General features: G+C 47.4%; 1 protein-coding gene across 7 annotated transcripts in view; it reads right to left on the minus strand.

The window, feature by feature from the left end:
* Positions 1–20,518, minus strand: part of FHOD3 (formin homology 2 domain containing 3) — a 407,856-nt gene that overhangs the window by 21,632 nt on the left and 365,706 nt on the right. For all 7 annotated transcript variants that reach the window (XM_060247836.1, XM_060247834.1, XM_060247833.1 and 4 more), the window contains 2 exons: positions 6,715–6,905; positions 3,089–3,281 (listed from right to left, as the gene is read on the minus strand). In XM_060247836.1, the coding sequence (XP_060103819.1) occupies positions 3,089–3,281; positions 6,715–6,905 (384 nt within the window). The remainder of the gene's footprint in view (positions 1–3,088; positions 3,282–6,714; positions 6,906–20,518) is intronic.

Raw genomic sequence — 20,518 nt, forward strand, 5'->3', positions numbered from 1 at the left:
GGGGAGGGGCAGAGAGCAGCCTCCATTGTCTGCACGTGTGTGCTCTGTTCAGGAACGCTCTACAGGGTGTGAGGAGTAGATTCTAGTTATTCCTCCTCCTCCTATTTTGTTGCCTATTAGCTTATGGCTGGCCAAAAGCCTGGTGGGATTTGAGCCCCTTCACTCTTGGACTGATTCCCCACTAGCCTTGTTCTGGTCTCGTTGTTCCTTTTCCCACTGGTGTTTTTGCTGGATTTCGCACAAGCTGCCCTGGGGCAGCGAGTTGCCACACCTCTTTTCAAGTTCCCTCTGTGGCAGGCAGGAGCCTCTGAAAACCGGTTTCTGCCTGCTGTGGAGGGAACTTGAAAAGAGGTGGGGCAACTCGCTGCCCCAGGGCAGCTTGTGCGAAATCCAGCAGAAGTGCCACAGGAAAAGGAGCAATGAGACCGGAACAAAAAGCTAGTAGGGAATCGATCTTGGTGTCTCAGGGAGCTACTGGGAGACAGACGGAAACGCCTTCTTGGAGTCATCTGTGGTCTGTTTCTCCCTGTCTAGCACCTGTGGCCCTCTAGACTAGCATAGCAGCTTCCCTCTTGGGTCCCAGATCCTTTAGGAAACTTAGCACAACAGGGGTGAAAGCACCTCATTTTATCCTTGCAGAATCCTGTCATGGACATTCGGGGGAGAGATGCCTGGAGAGGTTCACGGCAGAGTCAGGATATCAGCTCAGGTCCAGTGTTTCCTCTAGGCTGAGTTAGCGTGAGCTAGCTCACAGTTTTTCAGTCTGGCTCACACATTTTTGCCTTAGCTCATGAAGAAAAGGCCCCAGAGCACACTAATTGATGCAGCAGCTCACAGCTTTAATGCTTGCAGCGCACAAAGTAGAATTTTTGCTCACAAGACTCCACAGCTTAGAGGGAATATTGTGGGTCAGGTCCCTGATGCTTTTCCTTGGTCTGACTGAACCTGATAGACTGTGCTGAGCGCAGGAACTGATGTTTCTCCTTGGTTCAGCAGGCAGGGCTACTCAGCCTCAACCGCAGTAGTGCCTTTTCCAGCGAGGACTTAATGTTTTTGCAAACCCTGTTCTTGCAATAAACGTTATAGTATGCAAGTGCGGGACTGGATTATTTCCCCCGACTCTGCTAACATCCTTTCCCATCACAAAACCTGTCTTTCCATAAGTTTTAAATTTTTTTTTTACTTCAGCATTCTTGCCTAAGCCTGTGTAAGTCTCCGACACAAATAGGAGGGAACACCCCTGGTTCCTGTTTGAGATTAATCCAGTGTGAAGCAGAGGCTGGAGTAGAGGTTCTGGATGCAGGAGACCCAGGTTCAAATCCACCCACACGGATTAATCTCTTGAATGGCCCTGGGCACAAAGGAGCACCTGAAGCTGCCGCTACTGAACCAGACACCAAGGCCAGTAGGGTCCACGCAGAACAGCAGCGGCTCTCCTGTGTCAGACTTCCACTGATTTTCCACCTTGAGATTAATCCAGTTAATCTCCAGTATTGTAAATACGATGACTTCCACATTGTCTCTCTGCTCTCAGCCTCTCGAGGAGCCGCCTGTGTTCCACTTGGTGCTAGGGAAACATCCGATCCATTATGGGTTGTTGGGTTTCCCAGCACCATTTCCAGTTTGCGCCCTGCTCAGCGTTCCACACAGGCTGCTTCCAGGACGAGGCCTCATGACCAGGGCCAAAGGCATCTCCCCCAGCACTGAATTTATTATCTCTGACTTGATCCTGAAATGCATGGCTCATATCCATGCAACACAACAGTGCAGACACCATGTTGAGTAAAAGGGCAGAATGAAAATTATAGGCAGAGACCTTTTATGCATAAATGCATTATAACTGCATGCTGCATGGGTGGGGGAGAAAGCTCTGGGTCCAGCCAATCAGAACTGTCCCTCTTTCTCTGCAACCCAATACCCACCAGCCAATCACTGTCACGACAAGGGCCCAGATGCAGCCTCTCGCATACACGCCACACTGCGAAAAGTACAGGAAGTCCAGTTTCTTAACGGGAGGCTGGATTTGAAAGAAAACTCATACAGCTTGGAACTCTTCTAAAGTCACTCAAGTATCTAGTATCTGGAACGTCATGGCCACAAAATCCCCACCAAATGACAGTCGGCCCCCCAGTTTCAAGCCTGGCCTTGTTGGTGGAGTGGGGCTCTGCTCTCCTCTTCAGGCCAGAAGGAGGCAGGTCACTGCAAATGCCACAGCCGGGATAAGAGAAAGCCTCATCTACAAGGAGGTACTTGCATCTATCTAATTGAGATGCTAGTTGTATTTCTAAGACAGCTGGAAATTTTTATTAAGTACTGGCACTTCTTTAAACTTTATTTGGACTGAGAGAAACAGCATGAACTTAAAAGAAGATTTTAAAAACTCAGGAGATTTCTAAAGGTCACTTGACAGAGTGATGTTTTTTTCAAAGCCAGCTGTAAACCTCAACCCAGTCAGCAATCCTTATCAGCGAATATCTTTTCTGATCCCAAATTAACAATTCCTACTGGAGTTAATGTAAGATAGAAATTGAATTCTTTTCTATTCCATGCAATATTAAATACATAGGTCCATTTTAATGCTATTAATGCTATGTGCATTCAATGAGAGTTCACTAATTCAAACCATGTCTTTCCCCTAAGGCACTGATTTCTCATCCAGAGTTTGGAAACCCAGCTGGAAGTTGGTTTATATTACCTGCAGTTAATGTCAGGGTAGACAGAATGCTTAACTGTGGTGGGAGAGCAGGGAAATGCATGCGGAAGAAGGGAGGGGACCGGTGAAGGTTCTTTGCCTCGGAATTTCCCTTTTCTCAATGGAGGTGGGAAATCAGTCAGGTAATCCCCGGGAGGCACAACTTCCTGGTCCAGAAAGGGACTCTTCCTTGCTGGATACAGGCAGCTTCTGGCTATAGCACAGGCCTACTAAAGCTCACAAAACCCTGGCGGGTGAGGAAGAGCAGGCATGGCCCCCTTTCAGTTCTCACAGCGGTGAAGCCAGAAAGATTAACAGCCTGAGTGAAGGGCCTGTAACAGGCTGGCATCAAAGCTGCACACAATGTCGTGGTCTGAGACTGGATTTGCCACTTACATCTGTGATCATCTTCCCCCTGGTTTTATTTCTCTCCCTGTGATTGGCTCGTTTTTGCTTCTGCTGCAGAACCCGTTCTCTGGTGGTCCGATACTCGAGGGCAAATTCACTGATGATTTTGCAGAACTTATTGATGTTCACTTCTCGGACTGTGTATGGAGGATAGCCCATAAATAACAAGAACGAATGAAACCTAAGAAAACAGGATGAGTTATCCTTTACAGTTTCCCTCCAGCAAAATCTCTCCAATCCCACCAGAGCTCTTATAACTTTGGGATTTCCACATGACACAATGTAGGGAAAGAGTTCAGCTTACTGGAAGAGCCACTGGCAAAAGCAGCCAACCTGGAAACCAGGACAGACAAGAGTTCGTCTAATCAGTAGGACTCTGCTCCCAGACTATGACCTTGTATTATATTCTTCCCTTCCCCTCCAGTTATTTTCATGCAGTTCATTCAACATCATTGCCATTGTTTGTAATTAAAAACATAACAACTTAAAAGCTGTCTTCCTTCCGACCTTCTTTCACATACGATAAAATAGTTAATGGAACCCTGTTTGTGTTCAACTGTTAATTTCGTAATGAATAAAAAAATGCCAGGGGGTGCTGGTGGTGAACGGCATATTTATTATATTTAAATTTCATTTGTTTGTCTTAGTTGGACTTCAAAGAGACTGTGAGGATGTTTGGAAATGTCTAGACAAAAAGAATGAAGATTTACAGGCTAACCACACAGAAGGAAAGTATTTCTAGTTCACAGAGGAAGTTATAAAATCCAGACCTCTGAGCCTGGTGTGCTTCAGATTCACAATTTTATAACACAGCAATATTTGAGCTATTTTTTACTGTCCCGTTTTTCCGATGTTTCTCTAATGACATCTTATTCACTATAAACAACTGTGCATATAAACACAAATGAATTCCTATCAATTTATTTTGACTAAAAAGGAACTGCTGCAGTAATCGAATTGACACATGAAACAGCCTGTTACTCAACCAGACGTTTGGTCCATCCGGGTCAGCATTGTCGACTCAGGCTGGCAGGGGCTCTCCAGGGCTTGAGAAACGGAGGTCTTTCACATCAGCTCCTACCTGGTCCTTTTAACTGGTGATGACGGGGCTTGAGTCTGGGGCCTTCTGCATGCCAAGCAGAGGCTCTACTACGGAGCCATAGCTCTTCCCAAAATGAACACACATGAAGCTATCTTATATTATACCTTTTGGCCCATCAAGGTCAATACTGTCTATGCTGACTGGCAGCGAGTCTCCAGGGTCTCAGGCAGAGTTCTTTTGCATTACCTGCTATCTCATCCTTTTAACCGGCAATGTCAAAGATTGAACCTGGGTCTTACTGCATGCCGAGGTGATACTCTACTTCTGAGCTATCACCTCTCTCTGAAATGAATGCACACCAGGTGACCTTCTACTGAATCAGACCATTGGTTCATCAAGGCTAGTGTTGTCTACTCTGAGTGACAGCTGCTCTCCCTGGTCTCACCTACTTCCTGGTCCTTTTTAAAAAGTTTATGGGCCTTAAGATCTCCCCCCCCCCCAAAACAACAACAACAACCAGCCAACATACATGGACTGATTCCCCACCGGCATTCGCTTCGCCCTTGGGCTTCTGCTTGAGCAGGCTCAAGTGATTGATTCCTCACCAGTTGCTGTGCAGGTGACTTTTGTTCCATGGCTCCCTCCCATTCCCCTCGTGGTGACCAGATCTCCAAAAGCCAGATTTGGTTGCTGCAAGGGAAATGGGAGGTAGATGTGGATCAAAAGGCACCCGCGCAGCAACTGATGAGGAACTGATCGCTTGATCCAGCTCAAGCAGAAGCCCAGGCAGGGCCGGCCCGAGCCCTTCTGGCACCCAAGGCAGCACAGCTCTGCCCCTGCGTCCCCAGGCCTGCCGATTACTCACGAGTAGACCTGCAGCGACAATGTGGAAGTCGCTGTGAATGAGCACTTGAACAGACTGCTCCCTTCTACTTCTCTCTGGCTATCCATGCCGGTGATGTGAAAGACCTCTGCCTGAGACCCGGAAGAGCCAATGCCAGTCTTAGACCAGGGGACCCCAACACGATGCCCACCAGCACCTTTCCTGGCACATGCCAATTATTTTTAATAAGCCAGCAGGGCCAAGTGGGGGTCTTAAAGTATTGCTTTGGCAGCAGGTGCCACCACAGCTCAAGGATCTTCATCATGTGTCTGAAGGTAACCTGTGGCAGCCATTTTTAGCTGATTCTGCAGTTAGGGATGCCAGCCTTCAGGTGGGACCTGGGGATTCCTTGGAATTAAAACCCCTTCTCCAGACTACAGAGATCATTTCCCCTGGAGAAAATGGATGTTCTGGAGGGTGAACTCTATGGCTCTGTACCCCACTGAGACCCCTCGGCTCCATCTCCAAACATCCTGGATCTACCACACCCGCCCCTCTGGTGGCCGGGTGGGATCTAACAGCCCTATTCTGCCTCCTGCAGCAGCCATTTTGTGGATGCATCCACCACACAGTGTTAAAGCTTCAAAGGTATCTGCAGGCTCAAAAAGGCTGGGGATGCCTGAACTGGACATGACTGACCGATGGACTAGTTCAGTATAAGGCAGCTCCATGTGCTCAGGTGTATCTTCAACAGCAGTTTGACAGTCTGATCCACAGTGCATGATGATGGGGGAATGAGAATGAAATAAGCCCCATGTGCCTATGGATCTGGAACACAGTTTTGCTGTGTTGCCACTGCAGATACTTTCAGGCACTCAGGCCAGAATGATCCTCCCCATGACTACTGAGGAGAAGAAGGTGGGGAATTCAAACACCGACCAAATCAAAGTCAAGAGGAAAAACCAAAAGGAAAACAAAATGGTTTCAATTTGAAAGAAAACTTTTAGAAAATGATCTACCAATGGCATATGTCTCCAGATAAACTAGCTAAAATGTATGAAGCTGTTAAGAATAAATGCTGGAAATGCAAGTATCACAAAGATATACTGTAAGAATGCTAAAAAAATATTGGATACAAATACCATGCAGAAGATTTTAAAGACTGACATACAAATGAAACTGGGAATAATGCTGGGGATAAACAACTCAAGGAGATGAACAGAACTCTGTTTATGTACATGACAACAGCAGCAAAGATAGAAAGCTGTGTAGATACTAGAATAGAGGAATGGCTGATAAAGGTGATGGGATTTGCAGAGATGGCCAAACTTACGTCTCTGATAAAAGATAAGACTTTGCATACATGGAAACCCTTTATGGACTTCTTGTGCGAAAAAGAAAAAAAATGAATTGATGATTTGTGGTTCTGAAGAGTAAAAGGCGAAGATTGTAAGATTATACAGAAAGGTGATAAATTTCCCTTGGTCTGATTTTGGACTACGGTTGTAATAATTAAATGCATGGATTCTGGCAGTGGAGAAAGTCAAATATTAATTCCTTCTTTTACAACTGTAGTTTCTTTTTTGTGATTGGGGTGTTTTTTGCTTCTTCTTTTCCTTTTTATTATTTGTACAAAAATTCTAAAATATTTTATCAAGTAAATGATCATCTGTAACAGCGAGATAGTTTTGAAGAACTTATGTTTTGGCAGGCAGTTTAACCGCATGTTAGGATACCTAGATGTGGTACCTGTTAATTATTCTCCTGTGGACGATCTTGAGGATTATTATTCGTTCTGCACAGTCCTTAAGGAACTCAGACATTTTTTGCTTCAGAGTTGGTTTCATGTCATGCTTCGCTATTGCTTTCAGGTGATCCCATGATGCTTTGCACCGCTTCTCCATCTGACATAAATTGTCCTGAAGTTGTTCAAAGTCCACCTGAAAAGATGTAAAAAACAAATACAGAGGGGGAAGGGGGGAATCAAGAAAAAGGCACATCTTGCTTGTTTCACCACACTGACAAGCTGCTTCTCATGAAGCCGAATGCAGCCTGCAGCCGGCTCCTCAGGGGCTCAGCGGAACTCATGCCTGAGCTTCCCTGGCTGGTTGCAAGCAGTGGACAAAGAGCCACCAAGTAACCCAGAAGTTTGCAGTACCCAGTCCAACCTTTCATTCTATTAGCAACCAACTCCTATCAGCTGGCATTTCCTGGCCCAGTTTGGTCTACTGCCTCTTCTACAGCTTGAACAAATCTCCAAGGAAATCCAGGCAACAGGCAATATTGTGCCAATACTGCAGGGATCCTGAGTGCTGAGGCGTTTATGCCTGCTTGGTCCATTTGAACTTCCCTCATGTCTGTTTTCCACCTCGGGAGGGCATTCTCTTTTGCTATGTGCCTGTGGTTAAATATGCTTCTCAAAATCATGGCAAGCACGAAAACATCTTAATTAGGGTTTCCAGGTCTGACTCAGGAAAGATCTGGGGGCTTTGGGGGTGCAGCCAGGATATTCTGTGATATCACGTCCTGTGAAGTCACTTCCAGATCAAAGGTCATGTGATGGCACTTCCCAAGCTCCACCCCTTCCAATGATGTCACTTCCAGTACACTGCAACAAAACCCCACCCCTTCCCATGATGTCACTTTCAGGCTACTCCCCAAACCTGCCTCTTCCTCAGAAGTCATGGATGGGGGCATAGAGTTGCCAGCTCCAGGTTGGGAAATTCTTAGAGACTTGGGGGTGGAGCCTGGGGAGGACAGGGATCTCTGTGGGGCACAATGCTACGGAATCCACCCTCCAAAGTATCCATTTCCACCAGTGAAACTGATTTCTGTATTCTGGAGATGAGCTGCAATTCCAGTCCCACCTGGAGGCGACACATCAACATCATTGATTGGATTTGTGCCCCGCCCTTCAGTTGGAGTCTCAGAGTCGCTTACCATCTCCTTTCCCTTCCCCTCCCCTCCCCAGAACAGACAGCTCCACCTCATACTAGCAACTACCTCCTCTTAGATATTTTACCTCAGAAAGCATCTCCAAAGATTGACCCAGACAGGTATGTCACAGCCATGTACCTTCTATTTGAACACAGATGATTTTCTTATGTCATGGTTTGGTAATCTCTCCCTGAGACTAATAGCTATGAACCTATCACTTAATATTGATTAACATTTCCTCAAAATAAATACCTGAGATTGTTAATGCAATTGTACTTAACTGGCATGCATCATTAATTTGTATTCTTTAAAGAAAGAATTATAACAGTCAAGCAAAGCTGAAGCAGAAGACATCCAAGCAGAGATACAGCTTGAGATACAAACCCAGGAACCATCTGCCTTCATGCCAGTAGCTTCTTTGTTGTTATTATGCTCACCTGCCAGCAAAGATCTGCCTTTTCTCCCCTCATGCACTGCAGCCTTTTCATTCCCCCCCACCCTGCACACACCCACTCCCACCCACTGCTATTAGAATATAAGATAGAACATCTTGTTTCCATTACAACATTTAATTTTCTTACATAAAGTTAGCCTTACATAAAATATCTATGAAAGCTATCACAGGACACCTAATGACATTTTAAGGTTCATTATCTATACCACCACCCCGTCAGAAAAATGACAGCCTTCCTTACAGGGCTGTTGTCAAAACACACACTCGACAGATTAACTACAAACTCACCCACTCTCTGTTATGAACAGAACAAAGGACACATCAGTAGCCTCTGGAGAGACACGGCGGTAAGGTTGCTAACTTTCAACTGGGAAATTCCTGGAGAAATTCTTGAGGGACCTCAGTGAGCTATAGTGCTAGAGTCCACCCTCTAAAGCCACTATTTTCTTCAGAGGAAGTGATCTCTGTAATCTAGAGGTCAGTTATAATCCTAGGAGATCTCCAGGATCCACCTGGAGGCTGGCACATGATGAGAGCAGCAGTCCAGTTCTCCTAGCACCCACAGAACATTGCACAAAACAGTGTAATTGGTGGGCAAGTTTGGTTTCTTCTAGGGTTTTAACAGAGCAACTGGGCACAATCGGAACATTGCTTTATCTGTTAAAGTAGCAGAACTGTGCATTAAATAATACTAGCAGTATTTTGACAGTAATAATATCAAGATGTCTCTATCAAGCACCTTTAACTGGAGATGCCAGAGACTGAACCTAGCACTGTCAAGTAGCCCTCCCTTGAAAAAAGATGATCCAGGTAACTACCGACCTGTCAGCTTAATGTCTGTACCTGGAAAAGTTTTAGAACAAATCATCAAACAGTCAGTCCTGGAACATTTAGAAAGGATGGATGATTACTAAGAGCCAGCATGGGTTTCTCAAGAACAAGTCATGTCAGACTAACCTGATCTCTTTTTTTGAGAAAGTGACTACCTTGCTGGATCTGGGGAATTCTGTAGACTTCATTTATCTTGATTTCAGTAAGGCTTTTGATAAGGTTCCACATACTATCCTTGTTGACAAGTTGGTAAAATGTGGTTTGGATCCTATTACTTTCAGGTGGATCTGTAACTGGTTGACAGATTGCACCCAAAGAGTGCTTGTGAATGGTTCCTTATCCTCTTGGAGAGGAGTGACAAGTGGAGTGCCTCAAGGATCTGTCCTGGGACCTGTTTTGTTCAACATCTTTATCAATGATTTGGATGAAGGAATAGAGGGAATGCTTATTAAATTTGCAGATGATACTAAATTGGGAGGGGTTGCAAATACAGTATAAGACCGAAACAGGATACAGGAGGACCTTGACAGGGTGAAAAACTGGGCTAAAGCCAATCAAATGAATTTTAACAGGGATAAATGTAAAGTTCTGCATTTAGGTAGGAAAAATCCAGTGTATGGTTATAGGATGGAGGCGACTTGCCTTAGCAGTAGTATGTGCAAAAAGGATCTATAATAATAATAATATAATAAATAATAAAATTTTATTTATATCCCGCCCTCCCCGCTGAGGCAGGCTCAGGGCGGCTAACAGCATTCATAGAATCTAGGAGTCTTAGTGGACCATATGCTGAACATGAGTCAACAGTGTGATATGGTGGCTAAAAAGGCAAATGCAATTCTGGGCTGTATCAACAGAAGTATAGTGTCCAGATCACGTGATGTGATGGTATCGCTTTACTCTGCTCTGGTAATACCTCAGCTGGAGTACTGTATTCAGTTTTGGGCACCACATTTTAAGAAGGATCTAGACAAGTTGGAACAGATCCAGAGGAGAGCAACAAAGATAGTGAGGGGTCTGGAGACAAAGTCCTATGAAGAAAGGTTGAAGAAGCTGGGCATGTTTAGCCTGGAGTACTTGAAGGGCTGCCTTATGGAGGATGTTTTATGGAGAATTGTTTTCTGTGGCGCCAGAAGGCAGGACCAGAACCAACGGGTTGAAAAGAAATCAAAGGAGTTTCTGGCTCAACATTAGGAAGAACTTCCTGAGCTGTTGCTCAGTGGAACAGGCCTCCTTGGGAGGTGGTGGGTTCTCCTTCCTTGGAAGTTTTTAAACAGAGGCTAGATGGCCATCTGACAGCAATGAAGATCCTGTGAATTTAGGAGGACGTGTTTGTGAGTTTCTGGCATTGTGCAGGGGGCTGGACTAGATGACTCTGGAGGTCCCTTCCAACTCTATGATTCTATGTTTCTAAATCAAAGGAGTTTTTGGTTAAACCTTAGGAAGAACTTCCTGACCATTAGAGCGATTCCTCAGTGGAACTAGGCTTCCCAAATCCCCCGCCTGGGCGGGGGACCCCCGATTTGGAGCCTCCCCCCCCCGCTCGCAGGGGGGGGAGGGGGAATGGCAGCTCTTCCCACCCAGCCCCGATCCCAGCAGCTTCTTCTCACCTCTTCCCTTCCCACTGTGTGTGGGCAAACAACAGCTCTACAATCTCCAAAATCATACATATTAAATCCGTGATCAGTCACAAAAGCCGTTTCTTTTCCCTTCAGCCATACAATCTAAGCCCGCTCTCGAATATGGCACCTAACCCCGGGCACGCAGGAAAACTGCAGTATCAAAATAATCGCGACCGATAGCTAGCCGCCTTCTTTTCTTGCATTGGTTCCGCTCTCTCCTGGCCTACGGCATCTCTCTACACCTTCTCTCCAAAACTCCTGCCACTCAGCCGAGGAAGACGCCTCTGTTCATTGATAGGCTGATAGCATAGCCAATCCAGGAAGGAGGCGTCTGGTTCTCCGATCCCGGAGAGTTAAGCGGTTGCGGTCGGAAGACTTTCACGAGAGTGGTTCAGGTACCCGGATATAAGTATGAAGGGGAGGGAGGCGGCCGAAGTCTGGTGCCAGTCAGTTTTCAGCAGTCGCGTAGGCGGTTTTCAGTCGCTGGGAAGGGGTTAGCGCTCTGAGGGGAGGCTGGCGGTTCTAACAGTAGTCTGCTCTTCTCGGGGAGTAGGAGGGATCTCAGGGCAGACCGGTGCCCTCAGCCCCATCCGCTCGCCTAATGACAGGGGCCGGTGGGGCTCAACAAGAGCTGAGTAGCCTTTGCTCCCTTAGCTTGGTTGGGGGTATGAGTGAAGTTCTGAGGAGTGGGCTGGTAAGGAAACCAGTGACTAAGATAAAGATCAATACTGAAATGTAAGCACGTGTGCTGTCCCTTTAAATGTGATGGCCAGAACTCTCTTGGAGTTCAATTATGCTTGTCACACCCTTGTTCCTGGCTCCTCCCTCAATGTCTCCTGGCTCCACCCCCAAAGTCTCCTGGCTCCACCCCCAAAGTCCCCAGATATTTCTTGAATTGGACTTGGCAACCCTAAGTGGAACAGGGTTCCTCCGTGGGAGGTGGTGGGCTCTCCTTCCTTGGAGGTTTTTAAACAGAGGCTAGATGGCCATCTGACAGCAATGAAGATCCTGTGAATTTAGGAGGAGGTGTTTGTGAGTTTCCTGCATTGTGCAGGGGGTTGGACTAGATGACTCTGGATGTCTGGAACAGACTTCCTCCTTCCTTGGAGGTTTTAAAACAGTCTAGATGGCCATTTGGCAGAAATGCTGATTTTGTGAATTCGGAAGACCATGAGAAGGGGGGCAGGAAGGGTTGTATCAGTGCTTAGTTCTTGTGGCCCCTTCTTACATACCCAGGGAAATGCTGATTGACACTTTGGGGTCAGTCAGAAATTTTTATCCAGGTCAGATTGGCAAGGGATCCTGGAGGGTTTTGCTATCTTCTGGGCATAAAGCAGGCGTCACTGGGGATGTGTGTGTATGTATGTGTGAGGGGGGGGGGGGAGTATTTCTGAATTTCCTGCATTGTGCAGGAGGTTGGATTAGATGACCCTGGAGGTCCCTTCCAACTCTATGATTCTGTGATTCTATATCACAAGGCAAGGGAGCCTTTTCAAAATCTAAATCACTCCACCTCTCTGATACAAACAGAACACTTACAGAGATCGATCACTCCAGCACTTTCTCCCAGTTCCGTCAATGTCGATTTTTTTTTCATGAAAAATAAATTGTTAATTGAGGAGGAGGCTGCTGAGACCTTTCCTGGTAATCAAGGAGCAAAGATCAACTTGAGCAATAAAGAAGCAAATACTTTACTAGTTAAGTGTGTTTCCTTAAATATGCGTCGCTCACAGTCCAGACTGCAGCTTCCCCAAAGCGCATGGAATAATGATGAGGCCTTTGGCAGCGTTGCTACCAGGCCCGTCTTTAAAAAGCCGGTTGTATTTGCCAATTCGGTGATGGGATTTTTCCTACCTAACATTTGAAAGTACAATTCATTCCTTGGCCTGACAGGGAATGGTAAATAATGTGAAAATATGAGGTCCTTTTCAAAATCCTGACTCATTTGTGAAATGAGGGCACACCGACAACACATTTGCTCTGGTCAGACCACTGGCAGAGGTGCCCTTTGAGCGCCAGCTAATTGACAGGGTGCTCATTCCCCAGGCAGGCTGGCAGCCGAACTGACCTGAGCTTGGCAGAGGCTGGGAACTGAGCAAGCAGGGTCAGCTGCAGTCAGCACTCGGATGGGAGACATCCAAGAAGGCTGGGTGGAAGAAGACCACAGCAGAACTGCCAGAGGTCACCAGGAATCAGCGGAGACTCATCAACACATTCTGCTTCAAGGATCAAACTAGACATTAAGTGGGGGATGCAGGAATAGTCCCCCTTTAAAAAAAACCGAATCACCACTTTCAGATGCTCCTACTGAGGGGGTTAGTTGGCCCGTTTCCTAACTCTTCCTGCTGTCTTTCTACTCAAACCCAAACTCCTGCAAACTGTTCTTATTCCTTGGGGAGGAAAGGAATATTCCCTTATTCCTTAGGGAGGGACGGTGGCTCAGTGGTAGAGCATCTGCTTGGGAAGCAGAAGGTCCCAGGTTCAATCCCCGGCATCTCCAAAAAAGGGTCCAGGCAAATAGGTGTGAAAAACCTCAGCTTGAGACCCTGGAGAGCCGCTGCCAGTCTGAGAAGACAATACTGACTTTGATGGACCAAAGGTCTGATTCAGTATAAGGCAGCTTCATATGTTCATATATATGTTCAAAGCATGAGTTCCCTGCTCCTTTTTATTCTGTGTGGAGAGAAGTACCTTAAGAAGGGTGATAGTGGGTGAATAAGCTGCAGAGGGAGACAGGGATAAGCTGTCCTTCCCCACTGCTGGTCCATCCATTCAACCTGGATGCTTTCCAGTGGGAAAATACTGCTGGGAGACCACAGCTGACTCTCTTGCATAAGGTGCAGCTTAGCCCGTCACTTACAATCAGAGTTGAGGTATGTTAAAAACAACCACACCATGCAGATTCTACACCCTGAAAGCCATGCCAAGGCTCAGGATGGCACAGACACACCACCCTGGGGCTTCAGAGTTCCCAGCTCCATCCTGGCAATCCGGTGAGTGTCTGGGGGGTGGGGGAAGGACTAACTGGCGGGGAGGGAAGTCCCAGGCTGGTGCTGCAGTGATGCTACTTCTGGTGAGCACCAGAAGTGAAGTTATCATGTCGCAGGGAACACAGGATGCTTTGAAATTTGAGCAAAAACTGCATGGTAGATGCCTTTTTTACTCAAACATCAGAGTGTCCCATGTTGCTGGCTGTGTTTATTTATCTATTGTTTCAATGTATATGCTGTCCTTCCCCCACAAAGTGTGGCTCAAAGCAGTATAAAAACAGAGGTAAAAATATAGTTAAAACAATATAAAATATAGAGTATACAAAGCAAACAATTCACAACTGATAGTGGTGGATCTAACATTAAGCCTGCCAAAATACACTAAACTGGGAAAGGCCTGACAGAAATGCTCAGTCTGGGGAGCCTAGGGAGATCCCACAGGGGCCAGGTCTCACCTGAGAGGGCATTCCTCCAGCACCCAACATGGTGGCCTCTCAGTCACCCCCACCCTCATTGTCTCCACAGGCACCGCCACTGGCTCTGCGCCTCAAGCCCACTCCCACCCAGTGAGGAACCGCTAGCAGCACCACTGCAGAGGAGGACGAGGGAGAGGGAGAGCCTGCCAGATAAGTGAGCACGTGCAGGAGCTTGGTGCCACCCTCTCTCCCTCCCTCTCGGTCACCTTCTTTCTTCTCCTCCTCTTGGGTAGCCGGGCGCAGTGGTGGCAGCTCGAGTTTGCTCCTCTCACAAGCTGTGGCTCCACTGAGGCCTGATTGTGGGTTGCGTTTTGCCTTGTTCCTCCCTCCGTTCGTGTGCATACTGGCTCTTTTCTTCCTCAGTCCCGGCTCCTTCTGTTAGATGCAGCCGCTCTGAAGCTGTTGCTTCTCCATGTGGGGGGTGGGGGTGGAGGAAGGGTGCTCTGGAAGCTGCTGCTTCTCTGTGCAAGGGAGGGGAACAAAGGCTGTGTCCCAATGGGCAGGTGTGGCAGGAAGTCAGGGGCAGGGGGCTGGTGGGGGAGCTGTTGGTAGGGGGGAGGCTGGTGGGGTGGGCTCGCCTAGGGCACCAAAAAGCCTGGGGCTGGCCCTGCATTTAAGGCTTTAAAGATAAAAACCAACACCTTGAATTTGACCTGGAAACCAACGGGCAGCCAATGCCGCTGCTTCAAGACAGGCTCTATATGTGAAGACCAAGATGTTCTGACCAGAACTCTTCAAAGTGCCTTCAAGGCCAACTCTGCATAAAGTGAATTGCAATAGCCTGTTCTGGTGTGAATCACTGTGGCCAGGTCCAGCTGGGACACATACCGTATTTTTCGGACCATAAGGCGCTCCGGACCATAGGACGCACCTTCCTCCGGGGGGGGGGGGGGGGTTGATCCGCTGCCTCCGCCTCCGATCCCGGCGCTTCCCCCGCGCCTGCCTGCCTGGCTCCAGCTTCTTCCAGCAAGCGCTGCGATCGCTCCACGCTGCCCCCACCGCAAACCCAGCGCTTCGCGAGCGCCGGCTGCGGAGAGGGCAGCGTGCTTCCTCCGTGCCTGTCTGCCTGGCTCCAGCTCTGACGCTTACAGCAAGCGCCAGGATCGCTCCCTCCGCCCTCCGATCCCAGCACTTGCTGTAAGCGTCAGAGCTGGAGCCAGGCAGACAGGCACGGCGGAAGCACTCTGCCCTCTCCGCAGCCGGCGCTCGCGAAGCGCTGGGTTTGCGGTGGGGGCAGCGTGGAGCGATCCCAGCGCTTGCTGGAAGAAGCTGGAGCCAGGCAGGCAGGCGCGGGGGAAGTGCCGGGATCGGAGGCGGAGGCAACGGATCGCCCCCCCCGGAGGAAGGTACCTTCACTCCATAAGACGCACACACTCCCCCCCCCACTTTTTTTGGGGGGAAAGTGCGTCTTATGGTCCAAAAATATGGTAAATTGATTTGATTGATTAATCAAATTTATGGATCTTTGAATCCCTGCATTAGCAGGGCTCTGGATGATGTACAACATATTCAAAACAGTTACAACAGAACAATTACAGTAAAAACATATTTAAAAATATACAAGAGATTAGAACAGTATAAAAACAGATGTCAAATGATATGTCTATTCAAATTGCAGACTGCTGGCTACTCCGTGGGGGGGGGGGAGGTGAGTGAGCTGAAGCGAGCTGGCAGGCCTGACCTAGACCGAAAAGCCAGCCCTGCAACTGTGGACACCTGTGTCCAAGGTAAGAGAGGCATCCAGCCAGATTCCAGACTCTTCACGGAGCCCACCAATGAGAGCTGGACCCTGTCCAGAGACAGAAGCTGCAGGCCCCCTACAAGCCCAGTCTAACCCAGCCAGATGACTTCAGTCTCGGATGGATTAAGTTTCAGCCAGCTCTGCCTCAGCCATCCAACCACGGTGTCCAGGCACTGGGTCAGAGAAGAGAGAGCAGCTTCTGGTTGTTTATCCAATGGGAGGAAGAGCTGGGTGTCATCAGCATACTGGTAGCAACCAACCCCCTGTTGAGCTCTGCTAGAGGGCACACACAGATGTCAACCAACACTGAGGGCAGGACCAATCCCTGAGTACCCCGCAGACCAAGGGGTGCCACACAGAAGACCCCCTGTGCCTTAAGAACACCCTGTGGCTGTCTTTGGAAAAATGAGGCCAACCAAGATAAGGCCCTGCCACAAATCCCAAGGGCAGACCAAAATCAAGTGGTTCACTGTATCAAATGCTGCAGAAAGATCCAACAAGATCAGAAGTGCTGAACTGCCTCAATCCGACTGCAGCCAGAGGTTGTCCAGAAAAGCTACAAGGGCTGTCCCAAAACCAGGCAGAAAGTCAGACGGGAATGGATCAAGCGTGGAAGTCTCATCCAAAAAGACCTGAAGCTGATCAGCAACTGCTCTCTCAATCACCTTTCCAAGGAATGGTAAATTTGACTCTGGGCAGTAATTGGCTAGTTCCTTTTAATCTAAGGAAAGCTTTTTCAACAATGGTCTTAACTACAGCCTCTGTTAAGGCAACCAACAGAGACAGAGAGAGAGAGCAAACCATAAGTCTTCATGGGTGAGCATAGATCGGCTTGCTGCCTTTGCAGAGGGGACCCACAAATCTCAGACCAACTTGAAAGAGGCAATGATCTAACCATGGCACCAATGTTCCCACTAAGCTGTGCTAGAAGGAGCTGGTGCGTCACTTTCTAGCCCTTAGCACAGGAGATTTTAGACTCAGTGCAGGTCTAAGTCCAGGTCTACCCATCACCTTCCACTATATTGGTAGACCTGCTCTCTGGAGGCCAGGTCTATAGTGGCAAGGGATAAGTAGACCTCTTCTCCAGAAGCCAGGTCTACCAATATAGTGGACAGGGATAGGTAGTCTTTTTGGTGAGGCTCGGATGTCTGACTTGCCCTGCCCCTCTTGCTATACATTGGCCCAGACCTGTTTCTACACTGCTTACTGTATGAAATGCCTGTGAATTCAGCGTCTATTAGCATGCTTCAGCCAGTGGAAGGGATGTAGCCGTCTTGTGTTTAATCAATGCTGTTTGGATTGTAATTTATAATTTTGATAAATGTTTAGGATTTTAACAAATTAATGGTCAAGATTTTAAGTTGTTACCTGCCCTGAGCCTGGAAAATGCAGGAGCGGAGAGACCTGATCTCCAGAGTGGACCTGAGTGCTTTTGCCTCATGGTCTGGCACTAAGGACTCATGAAGGACAATTTTTGCCGACAAATCTCCGCAGCTTAGAGGGGGCATTGCATGGCACCAGTTCAATTTTAACTGCAGTATGCAGATCAACACCTGCACAGAAAATCAAATCCAGCATGCGGCCTGCTTCATTTTGGGGGGCTGGAACAACCTGGGGCAGTCCCAATGCTGCCATGACACTTGCCTGAGCTCTTTCAGGTTGCCTGTGAGGCCCCCCACCGGCCAGCTGTGTGGGGTGCTGTGGTGGCCTGGCAGTGCTGGAAGCCATCCACGTCCTTACTTTGAATGAACTAATGAGCAATCCTAAACAGATTTACTCAGAAGTTTCATTTTATTCAATGGGACTCATTTCCCCGAAGGTGTTTGTAGGATTGTAGCTTTTGTTTACTAATATATTTGTGCTTTACAAAATTTAGACTCTTTTGTCAAGAACTAGAATGAAGGCAGCACAGGCCAGAATGTCAACAAGATGTAAGAGAGAACAACTGCCAGGGATGTGAGAAAGCTAAAATCTAAACATAGATAATAAGAATAAATGCTCCATGCACGGACTGTCTATTGCTGTTCCTATGATGGCTGTTTTAGAAGAAACAAAACAGACAGAGATCTGTGTTTATGAATTATGTGATGGTCGTTTCAGATCTCCTTTTTTAAAAATAACACCTGAAGAATGGCCATGGGATGAGTAATGATTGATTTTCTTTTTCCTGGAGTGCAGGGTGAAGGCAACCTCTCTTCCAGCCACTAGTCAGCCCTGCTTTTGCGCAACCAAGTTCCCAGCATGCACCGCTAAGCAGAGCTGGCTTCAACAACAACTCTGTCCCACTATCTTACTTTATATTTTTGCTGCTAAGATTCCAAACTTGAAACTAAGAAGCGTGTTCAGTGGGTGGCCATCTTTGTCTGAAGCAACGGAACACAGTGTGCAGGCACACGAAAGCTTATAACTCAGAATTAAACTGCGTTAGTCTGAGAGGTGCCACTGGACTCCCAACTTTGTTCTAAGCAGCAAGTGTTACTCTGATATTTCTACGTTTGTTCCTACACTCTGTGCCCAAATTCTGTCCTGTTTTTTTTTTTTAGTCCAATGCCAGAAAAAATGCTGTAATGCACCATAAGGCAATCACCCAATGCGCATGTCAAAGTCTCCAGACCGAAGTCAACAAAGCTTTATTACACAAAACACTATCCAGTATTTATTTAAATGCCAGATTTTGGTACCTGTAGTTAAAACGCTGTGAAAGCAATGTCATCCCGGAGTCGGAAATGACTGCTCCTTGCACAGGGAACTGCCTTTCCCTTTTTAGTGTAATGTAATGAACACACATCATATTTTGGTTTATGCAGCGACAGCTTTATACACCCAACAAAGTCTCTGCGCTAAACCTGTGGATTACCTGAAAGCTAAACATGGCACAAGGTGGCATGAGCAAATTATATGACTATAATAGTGACTGTTGACAAAATTCAGTGATATTTAAAAAACCGAATATGAGAAACGGCTGCTATTGTTTAGCACATAGTCAAGGCCATACCAGATGTGACAGTGGACATTATGTGGGTTTTGTGGATGAAGAGCCCTCACTAGCCCAAGCTCGTCAGAAGCTAAGGGTCAACCCCGGTTAGTTCTTGGATGGGAGACCACCCAGGGAGTCCCAGATGGCTGTGCAGAAGCTGGCAATGGCAAGAAGATGAAGAAGATGATGATATTGGATTTATATCCTGCCCTCCACTCCGAAGAGTCTCAGAGCGGCTCACAATCTCCTTTCCCTTCCTCCCCCACAATAGACACCCTGTGAGGTAGATGAAGATATTGGATTTGTATCCTCCCCTCCACTCCGAAGAGTTTCAGAGCGGCTTAGAATCTCCTTTCCCTTCCTCCCCCACAACAGACACCCTGTGAAGTAGATGAAGATATTGGATTTATATCCCGCCCTCCACTCCGAAGAGTCTCAGAGCGGCTCACAATCTCCTTTCCCTTCCTCCCCCACAACAGACACCCTGTGAGGTAGATGAAGATATTGGATTTATATCCCGCCCTCCACTCTGAAGAGTCTCAGAGCGGCTCACAATCTCCTTTCCCTTCCTCCCCCACAACAGACACCCTGTGAGGTAGATGTGAGGAAGATATTGGATTTATATCCCACCCTCCATTCCGAAGAGTCTCAGAGCGGCTCACAATTTCCTTTACCTTCCTCCCCCACAATAGACATCCTGTGAGGTAGATGAAGATATTGGATTTATATCCCACCCTTCACTCCGAAGAGTCTCAGAGCAGCTTACAATCTCCTTTCCCTTCCCCCCCCACAACAGACACCCTGTGAGGTGGGTGGGGCTGGAGAGGGCTCTCACAGCAGCTGCCCTTTCAAGGACAACCTCTGCCAGAGCTATGGCTGACCCAAGGCCATGCTAGCAGGTGCAAGTGGAGGAGTGGGGAATCAAACCCGGTTCTCCCAGATAAGAGTCCGCACACTTGACCACTACACCAAACTGGCAAAGCACCTCTGGACGTCGCTTGCCTTGAAAGCCCTATGTGGTGGCCATAAGTTGGCAGTGACCTGACAGTGCTTAATTCTATTGTTAGAGAGAATGTGTGTACAGGAGAGAGCAGAAAAAGGGGAGGTTAATATTGTTTTGAGAGCAAAGGATCCGGGTTGGTAAAAAGGAAGAAATGCATGTGTATATGTACTATATTTCCTCAATGAAGACAACCCTGCATGTACATTAACCCTCCCCCCCCCACTAAAAATGTTACACTCAAGAGCTTTTTTTGAGCAGGAACGCACAGGAACGCAGTTCCAGCTGGCTTGGTGTCAGGGGTTGTGGCCTAATATGCAAATGAGTTCCTGCTGGGCTTTTTCTACACACAAAAAGCTCTGGTTTCACTCACAAACATTTTACTCAATGTAAGTGTAACTTGTAGGCAAATGTAAGATGACCTTCCCCCTTTTTTTGATGACATAACGGGGGAAAAACCTCTAACCACTCATTTTAGTTAATGCAATATATTTATGTGTGTGTGCATGGGGGGGGCGGATAATA

This window comes from Heteronotia binoei, chromosome 10 (assembly GCF_032191835.1).
Source record: "Heteronotia binoei isolate CCM8104 ecotype False Entrance Well chromosome 10, APGP_CSIRO_Hbin_v1, whole genome shotgun sequence".
Taxonomy (NCBI): domain Eukaryota; kingdom Metazoa; phylum Chordata; class Lepidosauria; order Squamata; family Gekkonidae; genus Heteronotia; species Heteronotia binoei.